Here is a 23,245-nt window from a genome sequence, read left to right as displayed (position 1 = left end):
TGATCTATTGTGACCTGAGGAACTGAAATTTGAAATTAGTAGCTAGACAAAACAACTTCCTCCATTGTAATCTAACCTTGTTATGGTGGTGCGGAATGGCACAAGGACGATCCACAAAGCAGCTCTGTAGAACTGGGGTTTCATTAGTCAGATAGAACAATACAGACCACGAGAGGTCTGATCACAGGCAGACAGAAAACAAGAACCAAATCTGGGAGCAACACAGGAACAAATGCAGCAGCACAGCAACTAACACAGGACATGTATCTAAACTGGAGCAAGCACGGAAACGACCACAATGACCAAATGAGGAGCAGAATGAGGGCGGGCCCTTAAATGCACAGATAACGAGGGCGACTTGAGGGGCAGGTGTAGACCGTAAGATTTAACCAAACACTAAGGATGGAACAAGACACAGGTGAGGGTAATTAACACATACTTAAGGGTGCCAGCTCTAGGAGATACCACGATAACAAGACTTACGAAACTGGGGCACAACCAGGAATAAAACAAAGGTACAGAACAAGGAACCAGGCAAAAAAAAAAAAAACGGCAAACATAACAGAAATAAACCAAGAAATAAAATGAAAAACACTCAAACATGATCAGCAATGATGGAAGGAACGTTCGCCTTCTAGCCACAGGCTCAGCCCATTTAGCCATGCAGCGGCCTGCGGAACTGGGGAACACGCTATGTCCTGTGAAGAACACAGGACTACACAAAATGGGATGACTGGTGACACGAGCTGGCCAGACAGGGAAACACGTGGCAGGGACAGATCCTGACAAATCTTTTATGCATAAATTTATAAAGCAACAAACTAGCTGGTGTATTATATAAATGGCTGTTAAATCCCTTCCCCTCCTCTCCCACACAAACAGGTGAGCTACTTGGAGAAGAAAGTGACAGAGTTAGAGAATGACAGCCTGATGAATGGGGATCTGAAGTCCAAGCTGAAGCAGGAGAACACGCAGCTGGTGCACAGGTAGACACACCAGGGCAATAAGCTCCTTGCCCCTGTACCCACTACTGGGTCTCATTGAGTGCTCATAAGTTATCAAAAGTCGCACGTGTTTTTGAGGTATGTCACCTCAACGAAAGCGCTTCTTCTGAGTCAAGAACACCTGTTAAATGAATCCACTGCTGAAGTTGCGACTTCATGTATATAGATCTTTTTCTTTTCCTTCTGCTTTTGTCCCAAGGGTTCATGAGCTGGAGGAGCAGATAAAGGACCAGGAGGCTCGGGCAGAGCAATCTATGGAAGAGGAGCTGAAGAGGCACCGTGACGCCTACAGCAAGCTGGAGAGGGAGAAGAACACGGAGATCGAGCTGCTCAGCAACAGGTGCTGCCCGCTCACCCGGCCCCTGGACGCTAGACATGCGGGGCGGCCCGCAGCTGGGCAGGATGGGGCGGCCCGCAGCTGGGCAGGATGGGGCGGCCCGCAGCTGGGCAGGACGGGGCGAGCTGCAGCTGGGCAGGACGGGGCGGCCTGCAGCTGGGCAGGACGGGGCGGCCTGCAGCTGGCTGCGCCAGGCTGAAAAAAGCAGGATGAGAATGTCGTAGTTTGGGCTGGGCACTAGCGAGTAGGGTATACAATAGCCGGGAACGGCCACAGCGGCATGCTGTAACGGCTGAGCGTGCAGCTGGGTGTGAAGATCCTAGGATCGAGGATAAGTAGGACATGCATAAAAGGGGGTGTGTCATTTGTCAGTATTGGGCAGGGACTTCCAAGCATGACCTGGCTAAAGGGAGCGTAGCATTGTGCTTGTATTGCATAAGCGAGTGCAGCAGTGGTCCAGGTGGAGCAGGATGCCTGGGTGGTGCCCCTGTTAACTCGGGGCTCTCCCCCCACCACAGACTCCAGCAGCTGGAAGAGGAGAACGGGGAGATGAAAGTCAACCTGTGCAAGCTGAAGTCCCAGACAGAGAAGCTGGATGAGGTGCGTGCTGACTGGCGAGCTTCCTTCCCAGTAGGGTGCCTGGAGGAGAGGCCCGTAATTTGGGGGGACATAACTACCTCCACCAGTACACAGGGCAGATGTGTCCTTAAATAGTGTGGTGCTGCTGTCTCTGAAACATGGATGCTCTGGCTTTGTGTGCCGTTACTAATGTCTCGACACACACAGGTGAAGCCAGAGAAACGTTCCTTAAAATATCCCTGTTAATCAGAACGCTAACCGGCACTCTGTTTGGAACGGGGGAACGTGTGAAAGCTGCTTGTTGACACATCTATTTTGAGTTGGGGAGCCTACCCATGAGCAAACTGTTAGTCTAATTCACGTAACGTGATCATGTGAACCCCCACAGCTCCCAGTGACATGGTGTAAATGCAACATTGTAGAACATCAAGATGATCAGCAAGCTGTTTGGTGTGCTTCTTGCAGCTGCATTAAAATACAACAGAAAATTTGTTCTGGGGAAAAAAAAAAAAGCATGTTGTCCATCTATCTGTTTTCTCACCTGCTCAGAGGAATTGCGGTACTTGGCAGCCGTGGACAACAGCAGTAATTGCCTTGTGCGTGTTTGTGCATCTCTGTGCATGCAGGAGAAGCAGCGAATGACTGACAAGCTGGAAGACACCAGCCTGCGCCTGAAGGATGAGATGGACCTGTACAGGAAGATGATGGACAAGCTGAGGCAGAACCGGCACGAGTTCCAGAAGGAGCGGGAGGCCATGCAGGCTGTAAGATTGCTTGATGTGCACACACGCTTGCTTCTTGCCAACTGCTGTTGGGCTTTTTACTACAGAGACTGTTTCCTCGCTCCCCAGCTAATCGAGGACCTGCGGCGAGAGCTGGAACACTTGCAGCTCTTCAAGCTGGAGGCCGAGAGGCCTGGAAGGGGGCGTAGCTCCTCCTCGAGCCTGTCGGAGTTCAACTCCAAGAGCCGCGAGCTGGAGCTGGAGAATGATAACAAGCGTCTCAAGCAGGTGGGGGCTAATGCTGCAGTTGTCATGGAGTGCCGCTGATGTCATGGAGTGCCGCTGATGTCATGACACCGTAATGGTGACGATTAGGTCATTTACCTGCATATAGTGACTGATGACCTTGTACACTAAGCTGAGACTGCCTGGGCAGCAGCTGATATTTAGTGTCCTGCCCATTCTCAGGAACATTTGTTTAACTGCCTGGTGACAGCTAGTCTCAGAAAGATCATTCACATTATTCATAAGTATTGAGACTCTTTCTTGTAACACACGAAGTACTTTTCTTGCACTTTTTAAGCACTGTATTTTAGTAATATTCATGAAGGCAAGTTGTTTCAGGACACAGATCTTATAAAACCATTATCTATTCAGTCCTTTGTTTTGAAGACTAACACTTGTGGAAACTCAAAAATAATGTCCTGCAGCAGGCATTCCAAAGACATATATATTCTGAGACAACATCTCAGATTTGTACATTGGAATGATTAAAATCTTCTTCAGAAAAGACTCTGACTCCAGGCTGAGGTCCAACCCCCCCATGCACCTGTAACAGGATCGCCTTGACAACAGCCACACACTGGTTTGCTAACAACATAAATCTCTCTCCCCCCCCCCCCCCCCGCCTTTCCAGAAACATGCACTGAAAGGGAAACCATGTTGCCTTATGCTGGCCCTTGTGTCTCTCAGCGATGTAGCTGCTTGGATTGGTGCTATTGAGGGGGGGCAATTGCCATGTGGCATTCACAAGTCTCCCCTCAGTTCCCCTCCGTTTGCGGTCCTCTCAAGCCTGAATGCCAGTGAAGAGTAATCGTACAAGAATGGAACACAAGCTGGGCTGTGGCATTGGCCACGCTTTGTTCCACAAAAATTATGAGCGTCAGAACAGCACATTTGCCCCTCCTGGTCTGACGTCCCGCCCTCTGCTTTTGTTTACCCAGAAGATAACCCCCCAGGACATTTCTTGTGAGCTCCAGCAACTTGTTTCTGCTGGAGCACGACTCCTTCCCAGTCTTATGGTAATGCGTGTTTCCCAAAGCCTCTCTGATCCATTAACCCTTGAATAACACCATCATACATAGAGGTTCATGCAGTGCTTTAAACACTGCATGCCGCCTTGTCCTCGTAGTCGTCCACTGACTCCATGACTTAACAGTGAATAACCACACATTTTTACTGACAGGATGGCATCCCATCAAAAACCCATTGGAGATGGTCAGACAAGACCACAGTCATTTGCTTATACCCCTTTTCCACCAATGCAGTGCTGGTGCCATGTTTGGAACAGGTTCCATGCTTTTCCACTGCCAGTCAACTGGCACCATGCCTGAAAAACTGGCTCCAGCCTGGCTAAAGAGAAATGCTGGTCTGAAACTGCGCACCTGTGTCTTCTGCATATGGGGAGGGGCTATAATGTGTTAGAAACTTCAGCAGAGCTACATTTGTTGTTTCCAGTGTTTGATGGTTTGCTTGATTTTAGTGTTGAAAATATGCAGAAATTAAAGAAGAGCTGAAGAGAACAGGCTACATTCGAAGTATGGAGCAAATTATTAACAAATAAAAGAAAACAATACAAAAAAAGGCTACCCAAACTACAGAAAAGAACTCCCATGAAGTGGCGAGGGATGGCAAAAGCTTAAGTATCCCATCACTGTTCTGCATTCATTGTTCCTAGGAAGCCTTCAAAGTGCAATTGCAGCACATTTCCTTATGGATACACACACAAAAATTGGTGCTTGCTGTCCCAAATATATGTTTGAGAGTATATGTAGTCAAATAACTGGAGAAATTGAAGTTTTGGATGAATTGCATCTGATTGAATCTGGGGACTATTGTGTCCCAAACTCCAGGTGACATTGTCTGCACAGCAAAAAAGCAGCGAATATTTGGTTATAAATATTAATTAGTAATGCTGCGTACTGTAGCTAGCCAATGTTTCATTAAAAAGAATGTTTTGGCTAAAGCTAACTATGAACGAGAGCTTAAGTTGGCATTAGCCTAAACGTTCTCCATCAGAAAACATTATATTTACGAACTCAAAAATGTTACATACCCGTCGTGTGTACTCGCCATCTGTTATAGATGTTGTTTTTAACCAGTGGAAATAGAGGCCAGTTCTTGGGTTGTGCTACTTGAGCACCACCTGAGAACCAGCTCACTGTCAGCACCGGCACCCATACTGACACAGCAATAGTGAAAAAGAGGTGTATCGGTATTTCTTTCCAAAACGTTTCTCACTCGTTGATACAGATGTAGATTTTTACAGAAGCCATTTTATTTAAGTGACTTTTAAGGAGTGCAACAACAAAGCTGTTCTAGGACTTGAACTGGGAACCTTCAGGTTACAAATCTTGCTGCCAGGTGCATTGAATGATAATCACTGCAGGGGGTTGAGTAGAAGATAGTGCTTAAGGACAGGTTGTTGTCCAGTGGGAGGTCCACCTGTGGGTTGGGAATGCCAAGGCAGAGGTTGATCCTGGGTCCACTCCTTACCCCAGACTGAGTTGTCCCTCCACACCGTTTTTACAGGAGAACCAGAAGCTTCGGGACCAGAATGAAGACCTTAATGGGCAGATTCTTAGCCTGAGCCTACATGAGGCCAAGAACCTCTTTGCGACCCAGACAAAAGCTCAGTCATTGGCTGCTGAGATAGACAATGCCTCTCGGGATGAGGTGAGTGGATGTTCAGGTGGTAGGGTTGAGTGTGTCTAGCTTTAAAAGGCTCATGAAAAGGGGGTGATGTTTTCCTCAATATGTAGTCTCATGTCAAATGTTAATTTTGTGATGCTCTTTGGCAGTTGATGGAAGCCCTGAAGGAGCAGGAGGAGATCAATTTTCGCCTCAGGCAGTACATGGACAAGATTATCTTGGCTATCCTGGACCACAACCCTTCCATCTTGGAAATCAAAGACTAGATTGAACCTGTTTGGGAGGGCCACAATAAGCAGGCACTGCCCCCAACAGGCTGGGAGTATAAACTGCACAGTTGCAGCCACTGGAACCGGAGTCCTTTTGTGTTTACAGAGTTTTGGGACTGTTGAAAATTGTGAATCACAAAAATGTTCATGTTTTTCATGCACTTTTCCCCATTTTTGTTCCATTTGGTTGTCACCACTGCTGTAGTTTTTATGGGAATTTACTGGAAAAGCATTTGGTATGAGTGGATCGTGAGAAGCATTATCTTTGAGTTTAAATATATACTACCTCTGGGTATGTAAGTGGTATGGTAAAAAAGAAAACCTGCCCTGTGCTTAAAAGAAAACACTTTAAACAATGAAAAGATATATAAACATGGTTAATGGTAAACAGTGGTTGTAGACTATGGTCTGCCGGAGGAGGGTTGGAATATGGAGTAGAGCAAGTTCTGAAAGTCAAGTAAGGAGGTAAACTGGAACATGCGTGTGTGTGTTGGCACCAGGGTGAAGCTAAGCAGAGAGCCCAGGTCTGGTGAGATGGGGCTGTAAAGCACTTGGGATATCGGCCACACTGTGGTCACGCTCGTGGGGAGATGCAGGGTGAGATGGGATGGTTCCTGGGCAGGATGAAATATGCAGGGTGGATTACAGGGAGCAGCACAGGAGTACATCAGGGGAAGATGGAGTCTGGTCTGTTAGAGGACTGAAGGTGATCGGTTTCAATAAGTTTTTTTTCAGCCTGTTCTCAGGCTTATGAAGCCATTTAGTGCAACAGAAGGAGGTGGAGAAATGAGTCTCTGCTGTTAGTCATACTAAAAAGGCCCCAAGACATGCAATGGTGCGCATATTCCTTGTGTGATTGGTTATCCTGTGATAACCAATCGACAAAGACCATTCCCTTCTAACTGGTTATTGAACTTGAGGCTGAGTGATTGTAAAGAGGCATGCTTGCTCTGGCTCACTTTGATATATATCTTTTAAATTATTAAGTGTGCATTAATGAAACATCAAGACATGAACAGATCTGGATCCTTTAAGGAGAGAGTATTCTCAGAGTGTTTTGTTTGTTTGGAGCCAGAAGTCAGTCTTGAATGGTTTGGATGTGTCTTTATTAGTCAATTGTTGCTGTTGGCTCCCTGAGTTCAGCACCAAGGATACTGCAAAAGCTCATTCTGCAGTCTGCAGTAATGGATTGTGACTGTGAAGAGTCCTATCTGCTTTGTGAGCCATTCTTGGGTCGTCATGCATCAGTAGTGCTTCTGGGTTTAGGCACGACTGGTGTAACCATGCACAAGCTCTGAGCAGACCTAAGCAAGGGAACATTTGACTCACCCAGAGATAATGCTGGAGGTTTTACTTCTGTGAATGTGAATGCTGGCCGTGAAATCTGAGAAGAGGCATTATGTGATTTATTCCCTGCGCATGAATTTCCTGGGTTCAGTGGGGGGGGACAACCGCTGAGGTTACCAGAATGTCCTGTGAACTGGTGTGGGTGGCAAGACAAAGTAGTTATACATTTACCAGCAGATGAATGTAGAACAGTTGATTTAACTGTATAGAGGGAAGAATTAAGAGATGCAAGTACTTGGGCATACTGTTACAGTACATACATTTAAAAACAGACTTGAATAATAGTTATTTGAGGAAAAAAAAAAGTTTATTTTGTAACAAGTCTTCAATGTGTAATATAAAAGCAGAAAAGAATGTTTATTTTCCCACAGATCTATACATTAAATCTGGAACATGTATAATTATTGTTTTGGTCTTTCTTGTGGTATTGTTCCAGAAGGTTCTGACAGATACATTTATGTGAGAAGGGCAAACCAGCACTCTGTACTCCGGGTTGAATGGGAACAAAGTGTCTGCTTTTGTCTGTTACTCCCCTACACATGGTACTCTCACATGAGGGCCTGTCGGTTCGGCCTTCTGTGAAGACAGATGTGGCTCAGCATTCATCTGTTAGGCAGGTAGGGAAGCTCCGTCCAGACCTGCCATCCTGGATTGGGCGCAAGTGGGAATTTGCTGGAATGTAGCAAGACTACATGTCATGGTCAAGGGTCACCAAGTACGGTGATGTGCACCCTGCTGTAGGTAGGCTGTGGTTGGCCTTCCACGTTTGAGTTTGATGGAAGGCGTGAGCTTTCTTGTATGGAAAACTGGACAGGGGGACACAGTGTTCTGGAACGGAAACTTGAAAATGGACTATTTACAGAAAGCTTGTCTGAAACATTTTAAACTTTTCATGTTTGTAGTGGTATCTGGGGAGTGATTACATTTTCTTACCAGAATGTAATCTGGGGGAGAAAATTCTTTGTAGGCTAAGAACTATTATTCTGCAATAAACAAATTTAAAACTCTGTGCTGGCAGGTTGAATAAAGGTCATGTGTGGGTCGGTGCAAATTAGTGTGCTCTAAATGTCACTGAATGTATCACCATTTCACTGTAGTCTCTGAAACGGCTCCCTTGTTTGAATTTTTTTTTTTTTTTTTACTGCGATGAGACATTTTGTGCATCACCGTATTTCAAAAGATGTTTAAGGGTAATAGTTACATTTAATAATCTACTGTGAATCATTGTAGTTTTGCTATGTTGCACAAAACACGTTATTCTGCATGTTCTAGGGCTTTTGTGCCTTCTTAACAAGTGACATTTTCTAATTTTCTGTATCTGGCTGCATAGAGCTTTTTATACGCATTTAGTATGCATTTATAATATGTGTGAACATAATTCATAACTTGTAAATATTGTACATTAAAGTTTCTACTTGTATTCATGTGCCACCCAAAGACTTTTAAAAACATTTTTTTTACTATTTTACTTAGAAAACGGGCAATATGAGAGCATCTTGCGTGCATATACGAGACTCGCAGCAAAATATTTTGATATTACTTGGTTCTAAAACCTTGTAATTTGAGACTTGTTTTCCAAAATGATTTTGTCAGCCCTGTTCGACTTAAGGTATGTTTTTAGTTTTGGCATCAAATAAGTATCCCCCTTTTTGGTTGCGTTTCTGTCTAGCAGACAATACTTTTCCCCGTACCATCAGTAGCTGCAATCTCTGCTTGTCTTCAGTTTGTCCCCGCAAATTTCATCCCACGTCCTTTTGATATAGTAATGGACTTGTCTCATGTCTTCCCCTGAACATTACAAAAACTCTCCAAAGGTGTCTAAATGACGTACAAAATATTAACTGCGATACATGTTATTGCAGTGAAAGGAAATTCTTGGTGGTGGCACTTGAATTCCCTCTTTCTTTCTGCGCCAGTCCAGTGCATTTTCTATTGGTACACCAGTTAATAAATGTGGTTTGCAAACTACCTATATTGATCAAGAGCAGTTCTACGACACTGCCTGCCCTGTTTCTGCGTTTTGGGAAAAACTGGTCACTCGGATGCGCTTTGCATAGAAACGGGAGAAGATAAACTTTACCTTAATACTGTGGAGACGGTAATGCTTGTAGAAGTATTACTGACTGCACACACAAACCAGAGTGCTATTTCTTTGCTAATTTACCGCTATTACTGCACTATTTGACCACTGTCCTTTTATACCAGAGAAATCTTAACTTCTCTGACGCAGTTCTTTATAGTGCTTGTGGCCATACAATTTCATGCTGTTAATAAAATTATCTGCTTTAGCATGACTAAGACGCGTGTAGCCTTCAGTGTTTTATTGTACAAATGTATATAATCAGGCGACTTAAAAACGTTTAATCGATTTGCCTGTTCAAATTTTTATTTTAATTGTAGACCTACGAATATTTTCTTTCCAAATTCTCAGTGCATTTTAATTGAACGTTGGATGCCTCTTAATAAACCTTAATGTATTTTTCACTTCGGAGGTTGTGGATATGTAGTTTCCTTCCACTGCAGAATCGCTTCCATTTCGCTGCAAAGACATCCAGAAATCCGGGAATCTCGTTCGTTGTTCGCGTGCATAACATTGGTAGAAGAGTAAAACGAGACGAACCAGCTCACTTTTAGCAGTAGCCGTTTTTAATCAACGTGGTCCCCAGTGTTTTCACTGAATCACTCAGGTGAATCGTGTTGCAATGTCAATAACTCATAATTGGTATCATGAGAGGTGTATCTAACACCCATTGTGCTTGACAAGACTTTTCCGTTACTTTATCCGTGTTGTTAAGTTATTCAGGGATTGATTACACATGCTAGGCCCACGCACTGTATTATTTCTAATTGGAAAAACATACATTTCCAAACCAATTCCCGAAACTAAGTCTCCCTCTGCTGGCGGCTTAATGGAATCGTCTTGACTCGTGACCAGTAACTATAGCAACAACGTTCTGACGTTCCAACGATTCCTAGAAAAAAACGTGGCAGGCATTTCGGTAGGTGACTGCACACCGGTTTGGTTTAGGACTGTTAAAACCTCTATATATATTTATAGATAAACATCCCTGGATTCGTAGTTATTTTTTATTTAGTCCTTTAGTTTAATGCTACTGGGAGACTAACTTGCTGAGGCTATTTTTGCATTGCGGTCGTACACTCACTCGGATCATCACAAATGAATTAGCGCGTTGGATGTGTTTCCACATTTCGGTATAATATAGCCGACAGTTAGTCTTGGTATTATAAACGGCTCCCTCTCCAGTGCTGATGTAATTTATTGGGAAACGAAAATCTTCTCAGGCTGCTGCTTGTGATTGACTGTAACCAACACACAGCCATAATATAGTTTAATGTTTTCAGTTAAAATCTACTTGCGAATGTATGCTTTGTGAATGTATGAAGCAATGTATTCGTTCGTTTCATTGTGCATACCGAACCGAAAATGATGTAACTGATATTTTAACTAATTACACAAATAACTATACAGGTGTGATTCATGATTTGATCGTTAAGTGTAACTTGATGCTTGCCAGTAAAATATGCCGCTGTACAAATGGGTGAAATTTTCATAAGTAATGGGAGCCTCACAGTGCAAAAACTACACCACGTAGTGAGTGTGAAAACCATAGGCCGTAAGGTTTGTCATAAAAATTATCATTATCTTAAGAGAACAACAAAATTGGAAACCATTCCATGACCAGGTGCATTTGCAAGATATTCTCTTAAGCTGGCCTTGGATACAATCGTAAGACAATTACAGTGCTATTTTCTAATGCTTTGGATATATAAGCAGAAAAGGTTCCCTTGTCAACTTTGAACTGCAACCCACTTTTTCACACCCAGACAAGCAGGCCAGGGGCAACGTGATATTGCAGAAGGTGAACCTTCTAAGGGCCTCCATAGGTATGACCCACCCAGTCAGAAAAATAAAGGCCCAGAAGAGGAGGGGGAGAAGGCATCATCACACCTGGAATAATTTAGAAGAGGAAAATTGGGAGGAGGAGATAAAGGATTCCTCATCACCTGGAGAGAAGGAGCGGAGAGAGGAGTCTTCTCCTTATGGTGAGGAGTACTAGAAACGACTTGTTAGATCTGGATGAGCTAAGAGGTTTGTAAACAAAACTGGTCTGCAGATGTCTTGTGAGCATAGTGTGGAAGTGAGCGGCTAAGACCAATGTCCACATTTCTTCATATTCTGAATGTAAAAATGAGTATGAAGACTATTTCCATCTCACTTTCCTGAATTCAATGCCAAGTTTCAGGTCCTTTTAATTATTATGTTTGTCTCCTCATTCATTTACATTAGGGGTTCCCAGCCTTTTGATCCACCAGCGAATCGATCAGAATTTCATAAGTTTAACCCTTTCCTTTTTTTTCCAGATATAAACAGAACTCACAAATGTAAGTGGTAGGGAAAAAATTGAAAATACAACTCTGGAAAGAATTATGAGGCCACCATATTTAAAAAACAAAATCAGCATTTCTTAATCCTGGTTCTGCTGGCAGAAGGCTACACTGAGCCTAGTTTGTATCAGGCTCCTAGAAGCAGGACTAAAGTATGGAAGAAGCCCGTCAATAATGAGAAACTGAGAAACTAAGCTGCAGTTTGCTGTACATATAAAATTCTAATTATTATTATTCACAGACACATAGAGAAATTAGTTGAACAAAAAATGTGCTGTAGTCTCTTGATTTTTTTCCTGAGCTGTATATGGTTTATTTTTGGAAATTAACCAACTCTTTTGCAAAACCCCCAGCATTCTGCGGCCTGCTGCAATACTGCCCATGAACCAGTACTAGTCCACAAGCCTGCAGTTGGGAACCCCTACCTTACATCTGTCTGCTCTCCTGTTTAGTCAGTGGATTATTGAAATTTGCCGACTGTCGAAGCATTCTAAGTGTCCTTGCTTGCTTCTCTCCTGGTGTCTGCAGATTCTGAGGATGTGTTCCGCCCAGATACTGTGCAGGAAGCCCCCATCCATGTTCAATACTACAGCCTCAAGGAGGGGATTTATATCCCTGCTGTGCACCATGTAGCCCCAGTGAAGAGGGTCTGCCAGCGGACCCATGTAGTGGTAGGCCAGTTTGCAGATGCTTAGGAATAAGACGGCATATGCATTCTTTTCCCTCACCACCATTAGCATCAATCTAACATTTCAAAGTTTTAAATCATAGTTTTTGATTTCTTCTCAAATTATTCTTTGAAGATTATAGAATTACTGGAAACAAGCTGGAAATGAGACGATTTAGTTGAGTTTCTCATTGGTACGGTTTTGTTGTATGTTTTAACTATTTAGAAAGGCTTAGGTGTTGAAATAAGCAAATGAAGGCAGTTGAGTTAAGGAAGCAGACATGTGTTGTGTTCTTTCTTTTTCCTTATGGATTGGGGTTGTGCCCTAAACAGCCATGATGACTTCCTCAGAGGGTTGTGGTCTGTGTTGAGTAGTAGCAAAGTCCACAGTCCTGCTTTTCCATTGTTGTCTTTTCAGTGAAAATGTATGTGGAATTAAACTAAACGCTTGCTGGGGTTCTGTGTCTGATTATGTTGAGTTTGTGCGATTTACTGTGCAGGGATGCTTGAGTGTCTTTTGCTAGGTAGAGTCCTTCCACTAGATGGGAGTGCAAAGTAATCCCCTCACATCCAACAGTCATTCTGTATTCCATCTCTAAAGCAAATCCATATTATTCTCATACAGGGGTTACCCACCAAATCATGCACCACCTAGGGAAAGGATCTGTATTCCTTTAATCTTATGCTTATGTGTTTAACTTTAGAGAGTGTCATCTTACATTTATTATTCCTTGTAATAAATGCACTTGAATTTAGCATCAAAAAATGAAGCTGGGTGACAAAGAAACAACATTATAAGATGGCAACTAATATCACCACGTTTGCCGTTTTACTTTAGAACACTTATAACTTAACAGGTAGGTGTCATTTCTTAATATGTGAAGACAATATACATTGTCATTAACGTGGTGCCCATTGCCAGTCTTGTATTTGTGTGGTGCATTTGCTTAGGAAATAATGGAGATGTGGTGTACACATGGTATAGAGGAAAACATGCTTTTGTTGTACCTGGTGGTTTTTACCCTGTGGTTCTGGACCATCAGAGGAAACAAGGCTTTCGCCACAGTCTGTTCATAGAAGTGCGAGTGCGACCAACCCAGTAATGATACTCTGTGTTCTGGAATTCACAGTAGCTGCCAGAGGCCTGGTGCCAAGAGCTTGTGGTTGGCGTCTCAGTAAAAAACCCTTCTCAGAGAGCGAGATTTAGATCAGAGTTGTTTAGAGAATAGGAAGCCACTTTTGGAATTCTGTCCTCTGATTTCCTCTGGCTGGTGGACATTGGATGGATCATTGGTATTTCCGAGTAGCACCCAGCTCCAGCGTGAAACAGGCTGGCCTAGAGATCATGGGGTACTGGATGCAGTGGAGTAAAAGGCTTCAATGTCTTTTGAACTTTGCTGAACCTGAGACCAGGGCCCTGTATTACGAAGCAGGGTTACTGGCTTATCGGGGTAACTTGTTGGATTTAAGGTAGTCCGGGCAAAATGTAAGTGAACGAATATGAAGTCCATTTAAACTGTGGTACTGTACCTTAAATCCGACAAGTTACTCCGATAAGCCAGTAACCCCGCTTCATAGTACAGACCACAGACCAGTATTTCATATGAAATGTCAGTATATTTTTACTTCACTTTGTTAGATTCGTAAAAACTCAGTCATTATAGAAACATGACAGAAGTGTATATATCTTCAGGCGTCTGCTTGTTGACGTGGGTTTCCTGTACATACTATGGTTTCCCGTAACAGTCTGAAGAAATAGTTGAATGGCTGTTTCTAAATTGCTCATAGTGTGTGAGTGTGAACCCTACAAAAGACTAGCGTCTTGTCGAGGCTGTTCCACTGCCTCTTGTCCTGTGCTTCCTGGTACAGGTTTATAACAGCCCTGTACTAAATAAGCATTTATGGAAAATGGAGGAATGGGTAAATAGCCTAGCATAAAATACAAATTTGTTTCCACTATTGAACAAAATTCCATCCCTTGCTGTTAATAATGGTCAGTCTATTGTTAATATTTTAAATGTGATGCTTTTGCTGAGTAATTGTGGTTTCCAGCTACCACCTTGATCATCTAGCTGCATCCTCCTATCTGACGGCCACATCCTGTTATCTGAAAAATCTACAGGAGGGGGCAGTCGGTTCTGTTCTCATAGAGCCACAGCTTTCCATATGACTCAGCCCTGAGTCATTGGGTCCTGGCTTTTAATCGCAACCAAAAGCATTCAGTGATTTAGCTCCATTATTAACTGGGGCTCTGGTTTAAACTGGTTAGGAGCACTAGTTAGGACTGACAGCTGGCATCAGACTGTGGGATGTGCCAAATACTATGTCATTTGGAAGAGCAGATCTGAGTATTTACAGGGAGGAGTGTTCCATCTTTGATATTGGAATGCAGTGTATTTTGCATGGGGCTACACACCAGGTCAGAGCTGGACCCTCTGTAAGGACTTAGTAAAGCAGATACGGTTGGCTTGCTGGTTGGGCAGACTGTGTCCTAATTACCCACAATACAATGAGCTGTTGGTGCAAAGCCATCAGCTTCTAGCCTGGCCTGGGGGCTTCTAAGTCGGCCAGGATGCCTGTTTGGAAGCTTTAAGATTTCACAAATTGTCTTTGGCCTGTGTTTTGTGTTTGTTTACATTTTTTTTTAGTATATTTATTTAGCAGGTTTTCAAATCGGTGTATCACTGATCAAAGTTGGAGCAATCAATCAAATTTATACTTTAAAATCACAGTAAACATTCAGCACTGATCAGTTAGCGTAAATCTCAACATTTCAGAAGTGCAGAATGGATGAGTATCGTGCTGGATTTAATTGCTGTTATTGTGATTTTGTGTTGGCAAGGCCTTTTATAGCTTATAACTTTGATGTATTCAACAAAGCTTTGATGGCAAATCATTGTTTCCACCAGGCATGGAGTGGGACTAAGGTTCAGCCTAGGAGTTTTATGTCCAAGACGAGCCAATTTTATCTTCATTCTGGAGGAACTTTGCTAAATTTTGATAAACTTTGAGAAACGCATTTTTGTACAGACGCTCTCAGGGTTATGATGGTCCGTGTTAGGATATTTCGACTTTATGATGGGTGTGATTATTCTATAAATTACTTGATATATATAACACTATTATAAGAGGCTTTGTGTTTATGGGTTTGCCTGACGGTTTATGGGTTTGCCTGACGGTAGGCTAATGTGTGTGTTCTAAGCAGGTTAAAGGTAGGCTATAGGCTAGGGTATGATGTCTGTTAGTTTAGGTGTGCTGTATTAAAATGCATTTTTGTCTCACAATATTTGTGCCTTACGACAAATTTATCGGAACGTAACCCCATCCTAACCCGGGGAACGTCTGTATTTTGTTTGTTCGGTTATGGTTAAGGTTAAGGTTAGCGATGGGTAGGTTAAGGTTGTCATTGGGATTAGGGTTTTTCTCATGGAAATGAATAGATGGTCTCCACAAAGATATGAATACAAATATGTATGTCTATGTGAGAGAGAACTCGCTGGTTAACATTCTGAAGCATTTGTTGTAGAATTTTAAAGTTGTAAAATTATTTTGTTTCCAACCAGCATAACAGCTAAGTGGCCCACCTGGAATTCTCCCAATTGGCTACTGCTGGCCTGGTCTCCACTTATCAGATTATTTTAGCTGCAGTGTTGTTAGTTATCCACCAGAAGGCACTGCTGGACAAGTGCCACAGAGCTGGCGTCATGACGATATGCTTGTTGATCTGCTTTCAAGCAGTTTTTTTTTTTTTTAAGCCTGTCTAACATACAAACGCTCATGTATCAAGGTCAGAGTTCCCTGTAATGAGACCCCAGCAGACCTGACAAGCTATGGAGAGAAGTGCAAGAAGGAGTGAACTAAAAAAGCATTGATGCTTTAGGGGACTTTGCAATGATGAGGGTAATGCTGTGCGTCCCAAATTTGGGAGCTGGGCTCATTCTTGAGCAACCCTGTTCTGAGTCTGAAACAACATTGTGTAAACACCGACATCTGAGGTCTCCTACGGTTCAGATGTCTGTGTCTGAGGTCACACAGACCATGTCACCTTTGTTCTGTTGAAAGATTGAGCAGCCCTGCTTAGTTAACTAAGAACTGGGTACATGTTTCACAGAGGAACCTTCTGGGAATATGAAGTCTCCTGTACTGTGTTCAAGGCCTGCCTTCCATGTTCCAGAAAATATGATGTTTAACACTGCTGTCCCGCTGCCGACTGTGGGCTTTCACCAGCACAGGCACAGCAGGCCTGGGGGCCTCACGCCTCCTAGCTGTTCCTCGCGTCCGATAAGCGTGCCACCCTCCCACACTCGCACCGCCAAACACGCCACCCAGGAATGCGCTTAACGCTAGTTCTGCTCTGCTTTATCACAGTTTATCTGAAGCCAAGGTTTTTTTAGACATTTTTAAATTTCTGCCGCACAGAATTTTTACCGAAGGCCCAACTCTTTATATGATACCCTATGGCTGCTGTCTTCTGTCTTGACCCCGCTTGGTAACAGAGGCCTGTGGCTGGGTGCTGTTTTAGTAGTGATCAAACTGATGGCGTTACAATATATTCATATTCTGCATGTTTAGGTTATTGAGGTTTCCAGCTGAAGGGTGTTCATAGTCATTTTGTTTATCAGTAGCAGTGCCAAATGTATTTGGTAGAGAAGAGTTGCCATGTTGGTTTATTGGCAACCCATTGTTGAGTTTGCTCAACCACCCAAAGCCTCTGTATCATAACTGGCCATTTAAGATAAGTATCACACTGTAGTGCGAGTGTAGCTGATGGAAATCTCGACTGGAACAGTCTGATACTTGGGGCTGATGACTGTTGTTTAGACAGCATGATTCTTTAGAATTCAGCATTGTTTGTTCCTGGTGGAACTTGCGATGCACATACGGTGTCTTTTGCTGCTGACAAAATGTTTAAGTTGCACCTTTCTAGTGTATGGGTATAAATTAAAGGGTTTAATTCTGTCAGTTTCAAGCATCTCGTACAAAGGAAGAATCACAGTGATCTGGAATCTGTCCTGGGGACTCATACGGGTTGTGGTGGGATGTGTCTCAGATATGTGTTTAGTCCTTCCCCTAGGTTGAGTTGGGTCTCCCCTCATAACTGTATTAACTGTGTATTTGTGATTGAGATGGGGGAGGAAAACCTATTTGCATCTCCCGCTAAAACACAGAGCAAGTAGTAAAACTAAAATGACTTGGCAGCGTTCCAGGTCATCTTGCCTGAAATGGAGCTCCACATTTTGCCTGAGCTGGAGCATCTCAGATTAGACACCAGCCAATAGGGAGGCTTTATTTCCAAGCACTGAGAGCACCCCATCACCCTGCAGGCATGCCGGCGTTCCACAGAACTGCATTGCGATTGGTCAAAATGCTGAATAGGAATTGAGTGTTCTTTGTGAAACAGGGTTCATTTTCCTTAGTAATTATCTGATCAGTTCTGCTGAACAGCTGATGAAGCAACATTTTCGCCATTAATCCCAGGACATCATGACAATATGGGATGTACCTTAAGCTGACAAAAATGTTATGTGTGTGTATCAATGTGATACACACACATAACTACAGTGCATTACAGTGCATACTTCAGTGGTATTCTAATTATACTGTGAACAGGGGTGCTATAAAGTGGGGGTAAGTTAGGATGATTTCAAGTTTCCCTGAGTGACAGGGACACAAAAAAAATTTGGAACATAATTAGATTGTTCTGGGTTGGGGGCCCAATGTGATATGCTTTACTGGGGTCCAAAATCTCTAGCAACAACCCTGTCTGTGCAGGTGGTGTTTTTCCTTAGCTCCCCACATTAATTTAACACATTATTCCTAAACTAGCATCTCAGATAATGTTTGCTGTATTTCGCTGCTATGTCATCCTTACCATTAAAGCTATATTTCCAAAATGACCTGTTTCAAATGGTATGTGCTAATTGGTATTGAGCTTTCCAGTCCAATTTGTCACTTGGTTGCACTTCGTTGGACCTGAGCATCAGTCATTGCAAGCCTAGCTCCTTGCGTGACATCTCTTAGTAGCGCCATACAAGAAAGTTTTTGTATCTCCCTTCTTTTTTTGTAATGGAACCCACAGAGCGGTAACGTTAAGTGTTGCTTGATTGCTGAATGCCACCAATAATTTACATGTACAAGACGCAGGGTACCTGGAAGCGGGTGGTAGTGTTTGAGGCTTGAGCCCAGACTGTAAATGGATCCCCAAGCCCATGTGGTCTTCCGGGCCCTCTTTTCCCTTAGCGCCCCCACCCCCAGGTTCAGAGCAAGGCCTCTTCACAGAAGTATTTCCAGGAAGTCGGAAAGCCTCCACAGGAAAGACGGGTTGAGTTTCCTCTTACTTTCAGGGCAGAAAATAGATTACCCCCCTAAATCATCCCCTGTGGCCCCTTCTGGCCTCAGGCTCAGCAGATACGTTGCGTTATTTTGCCACTTAGCGGGGGCTTTTATCCAAAACCACTTGCAGAGGTCCAAGTGTATTGATTTTTACAGCTGGAAAGTTTTACAGAATTAGTTTATCCTGTTCATAATGGCAGCACCATTTATGGTGCTAGTAACGTCTTGGCCTCGTATGAAAGTTCCTCAACCACTGTGCTACCTGCTACGGCTTTCTGTTCAAAACCTGTTTTTTTTTTCTGCCGTTTATTTACTGTGACAAAACTCCTGAATGAAATTGCTTCAAGCTAAAGAACTAGGTATTCTTGCTTGGCAAGGCACCATGGAACATTTCATTACCTTATGCAATTTGCCTTGCTAAGTTCAGAAATAGGGGTTCTTATTTTACTCAAAAGGTAAGGGATAAATCATATAATTGCTCGAGTCACTAAATTTATAATCTGTACAGTAGAATGCCTGTTCATGGTCTAATTTAACTGTAGGCTGTAGATTAAGCATGCTGAACTTCTGGTCAACTTCTGTCTGAAGACGTTATGGCCATGCCACATTTTAATAGATAAATTATCCTATCTTATGCTCTGGCCTCATGCTGTAAGAGTGTTCCATCAACACTTAGCTGGTGGTGCAGGAGATTAGTGCCTGGACGTCCTCCAGCATTCTCCTGTTAGCAGTACTGAGAGTATCCACTCAAGCTGGCAGTGTGTCTGTATCCTTCAGCTTACATGGGGACTGTTCAGGCCTTTATGCGGTTACCTTCATGGCTTGACTAGCATAGCAAGTATGTGTAGCTCATTAGTTACCTTCAGTACTCGGCCCTTGAAGTCATGTGGCATCTGATTGCACATCCGGTCATGAGCTGATCGTTTCACTCAATTTCACACTGAGGATTCCGGTATATGTCTTAGGAGACTTTTTTGGTTGTATTACACTTTTGTTCTGGAACTTATATGCATGAAATGTTACATATTGAAAAGTGTATGTGTGAAGTACCTTTTCATATATATGTCATTACCACTCCAGTCTACTAGCTCTTGTTTCTGAGATGCTTTTGAGGATGTCCTTTGTCCGTATAGCCTCTTGCCACGACAACCGGTGTGCAGCTGCTGGTGAGTCAGAGAGAGAAGGGGAACTCCAGGCGTGGCTGCTCCGCTCTCCCTCTCTCCGATGAGTCAGAAACGGGTTTCTCAGCAGACGGGATTGAGTGGAATTTTGGCTAATGCTGCTCGCTGAGAATCTTTTGTTAGGGAAGCTAAAAGTGAGTTTAAGCTTTCAATTATTATAACCGCTGTTAATTAGTTCTTCCTTCACCAGATCAGCATTCGAGTCATTAATGAAAACACGTTGTTTTCGTGGATTGGTCAGCTGAAACCGCACCATGTTCAGGAATGCCTTTCTGTTCTTGGTTTGGAGTCTCGCGCTCAAGCTTTGGGAAAAACACGTTGTTTTGAAGCCATATTCATATGGCATTATGACAAAAAACATTACATCAGTCATGAATATGTTTTATTAAGCCGTCCACCACCCACTCATAGCGAAGTGTGTGGTACGTTTGTATGCGCTGATGTTCCAGTCTCACCTTTACTACACCAACCTCCAGCCTCCTGAGTTGCTTAAGGCTGTGAAGCCCATAGCTGCCATGAGCAGTAAGAACAGGAGCCCCAGAAGATGTCCTGACTTTCCCAGGAATCCTTGTTCCTCTCACCTTTCCTCAGGCATCCAATTGTGCTTGTTTAAAGTGTTTTTGTTCATCAGAATATATCTTGTGATACGGTCAGTTCTGTTTTCGTCCTGAGCATACTAGCCCCCTCTCCTTCACTCCACTCCCCTTCATCCCAAAGGCTTTAATGAAGAGGATGATGAAGCCAGTGGATGAGAGGAACAGAGTAATGGTCACCATAACTCTCTGCACCTTGGGTGTATATGTGTGGGGGAGAGCAGGGAGGTAACACCTCTCAGTAAATTATGTTTCATTGGATATTTTGTCACCTTTACTAACTTTCACATTTTATAGATCCTTCATAAACAGAGGTAAGGTCTCTTTGTGCCGAAACCAAAGTAATCTAGTGATTTATTTTTATTTGTTTTAAAAGAAAAATATATTACTTTGGTACAGCCAGTCCCCTGGCTATGAAGAAAATCCATTCCCTGAGTCTGTCTTTAAGTTGAATTTGTAGGTAAATTGGAAAAAAAAATAATACAATACTTTTATTGTTACTGTATTATTATTATGTAACTATATATGGTACTGTATTGTACCTCAAGTCGACAAACCACTGAAGCCATGCAATGTTTTCGCAAGTGTCACAGAGTAATGCGTGTGTTTCTTATTACAAAGCACTGTATTCAGCCCAAATTGTATAATATCATAGGCTTTTGGCAGTCCATTCATAAGTAGGAGATGTTTGTAATTCAGGCATTCTTAACCTGGGGACTGCCTATACTTATTGCTTAGTCATTTATCAGAGTGAGGTACTTTTCAGTTTAGAGCTGGAAGTATTTGGTCACTGGTCCGGAACTGGAAACATGCACTGGACTCCCTGTTGGGGGAGGGGAGGGGTTGGGGTTGGTGTGAACCCAGCTGAGAACGCTGCTCTGGGTATTTAAATAAGCAGGTAGCACAGGGGATATTGTGCCGATCCCTCGTGCCCCTGTGCCAGTGGGACATCCTTTTGAAGCTATCTACTGAGCTCAGCATCAAACATCAATGTTCAGACACTGCGGGTTCAGCCTGCCCGCCATCGGCAACCACATCCGACCACAAGGGGCCTGGCTCCTTTTGATCCATGCACTGAAGGCAATGCCAAGTTACAGATCTACCACATCAAAAACACACCCCTGGATAACCTAGTGACCCCTGCATTTCTTGATGCCACCATGTTCTCCTAATTTTGAATAGCCAGGCTTTTGTCTCCGGTCTGGTTTCACTGGACAATACATAATCCTGAAGAGGTGAAACTTCTTCTGATAGATGTTATGCCAGCCACACTTTTAGAGTGTTTCTGAAATCATATACGGTATTTGTTTGCTATGTAGTATGCAGCATGTCTGAATCCTCAGTGTGGATGAGACAGTAGGCAAACAATTCCCGGATGACTATATCTTTTGTGAAATACTATAGTATGCAACCAATGGATGCTACGCTATCCCACAAAGCCACTAGAGCTGCAACCAGAGACGACAAATGTTGCTCACTCTGAGATTTGCGTTAAAACGGCAATGGAATTGTTGTCTTGGTAAAGATTTAAGTACAAAACTATCCAGTTACATAAGTTGACTCAAATATGTATAGTTTTCAACTTTCACAGGAGTCGAGCTACATCATTTGTAAATATCTGGGTCATGTAATTTGCAAGATGACAACCGCAGTATGTATGCATACAGTACATACTACATTAATGGTCGAGTAGTAGGCTTCTAATGACATTCTGTACATACATGTGTCAGTAAGGATGCACCCTTACTGTTCATCTGCCAGGCTGCTTGCTGGTCTAACTGGGCAGCAACGGTTCTTCCCATATTCATATAGGCATGTGGTGTCACCTAGAAGCAGCGAGGAGAACAGCGACCCAGTTGTGTAACTTACCCAATCCACTTTCTCTAGGCCTCTTTACCTTGCAGCATGGCTAATTTGGGGATGAAAACTGGGTCCACCCTTTAGGAAGGGACTTTAATTTACAGTGCATATCTGAGAAGCCCATTTGGAGCGAGTGCTTTGGCCTCTCTCGCTAGAGAAGCAAGCCCTCCCACCCATGCAGCGATATGTGCGTAAGCTCCTCTCCTTTGGCAAGGGTGTGTATCTGTGCCGGGTGTGTATCTGTCTGGCGGGCATGTCTCACCACTGAAGCTCTACTGGTAAATGCATCAGAGATCAGAGAGCTGCCCCCTGCCTCGAGTGTCTCTGGAGTTGACAATGAGTGAATGGACCAGAATGAACTGTCAGAGGTCATGAGGCTCTGCAAAGATGACTAGATTTCTGCTCTACCTCCAAATGAGGTCACAGGCACACTAGTCAGAGAGTCTTGTGACCAGGCGACAGATTATTTGATGAAAAGTGTGTGTCTGTGAATTTCTTTCCTTCTCTTTCAGCACTACTCAATGTCCCTGAGGAATTAACATGCTTATTAAGCTGTAAATATCGTCACAGGTCAGGCAAGGGCGTGGTTGTTTTTTTTGGGGGGGGGGGGGGTGAAAAAATCATCACCTGTGGGTTTTGGGTGTGCAGTGATTTTTCTTGTCTAGCAAGTGAGGTTTTCAGGATTAATCTGAACCGGCTTTCAAAACAGGTCTCCCTACGGCCGCCTGCTCAGTTCCTAGTTGTTCCGGTGTCTGCCTCATAATGATTTCTGCTGTTTCACACATATATCAGTGTGAGTTTTCATAACTATAGTAAGGGTTTGACTTATGTATACAAAATGTTTGTTTGTTCTGCTTGCGCCGGCTCATTGGGGGGCATGGTTGCCTCTGGTATCCTGTCCAAGGTTTACCGCAGTCTTGTGTCCTGCGCTGCCTGCCTTGGGTTAGCACCAGCCCCTTGTGTAACCCTGTTCTGGATCAGCTGTTGGAAGATGGATGTCGTCTTTTATGTAGAA

The 23,245-nt window shown here is 43.4% G+C and overlaps 1 protein-coding gene across 7 annotated transcripts in view; it reads left to right on the top strand.

Moving 5' to 3' along the window:
* rab11fip4b (RAB11 family interacting protein 4 (class II) b) overlaps nt 1-23,245 on the top strand; it is an 84,085-nt gene that overhangs the window by 51,761 nt on the left and 9,079 nt on the right. For 4 of the 7 annotated variants that reach the window (XM_023791740.2, XM_072712153.1, XM_023791742.2 and 1 more), the window contains 10 exons: nt 883-986; nt 1,204-1,344; nt 1,860-1,941; nt 2,547-2,684; nt 2,772-2,930; nt 3,866-3,943; nt 5,454-5,597; nt 5,723-10,188; nt 11,036-11,254; nt 12,125-12,719. In XM_023791740.2, the coding sequence (XP_023647508.2) occupies nt 883-986; nt 1,204-1,344; nt 1,860-1,941; nt 2,547-2,684; nt 2,772-2,930; nt 3,866-3,943; nt 5,454-5,597; nt 5,723-5,839 (963 nt within the window). In that variant the 3' untranslated portion in view covers nt 5,840-10,188; nt 11,036-11,254; nt 12,125-12,719. Of the gene's footprint in view, nt 1-882; nt 987-1,203; nt 1,345-1,859; nt 1,942-2,546; nt 2,685-2,771; nt 2,931-3,865; nt 3,944-5,453; nt 5,598-5,722; nt 10,189-11,035; nt 11,255-12,124; nt 12,720-23,245 lie in introns of those variants that run through there. The other 3 variants (XM_072712151.1, XM_072712152.1, XM_023791741.2) reach the window with 2 other exon arrangements.

The sequence above is a fragment of the Paramormyrops kingsleyae genome, chromosome 5, assembly GCF_048594095.1.
Source record: "Paramormyrops kingsleyae isolate MSU_618 chromosome 5, PKINGS_0.4, whole genome shotgun sequence".
In the NCBI taxonomy this organism is placed as follows: domain Eukaryota; kingdom Metazoa; phylum Chordata; class Actinopteri; order Osteoglossiformes; family Mormyridae; genus Paramormyrops; species Paramormyrops kingsleyae.
Note: the sequence above shows the minus strand (reverse complement) of the source record. Positions and strands in the feature narration are given on the sequence as shown.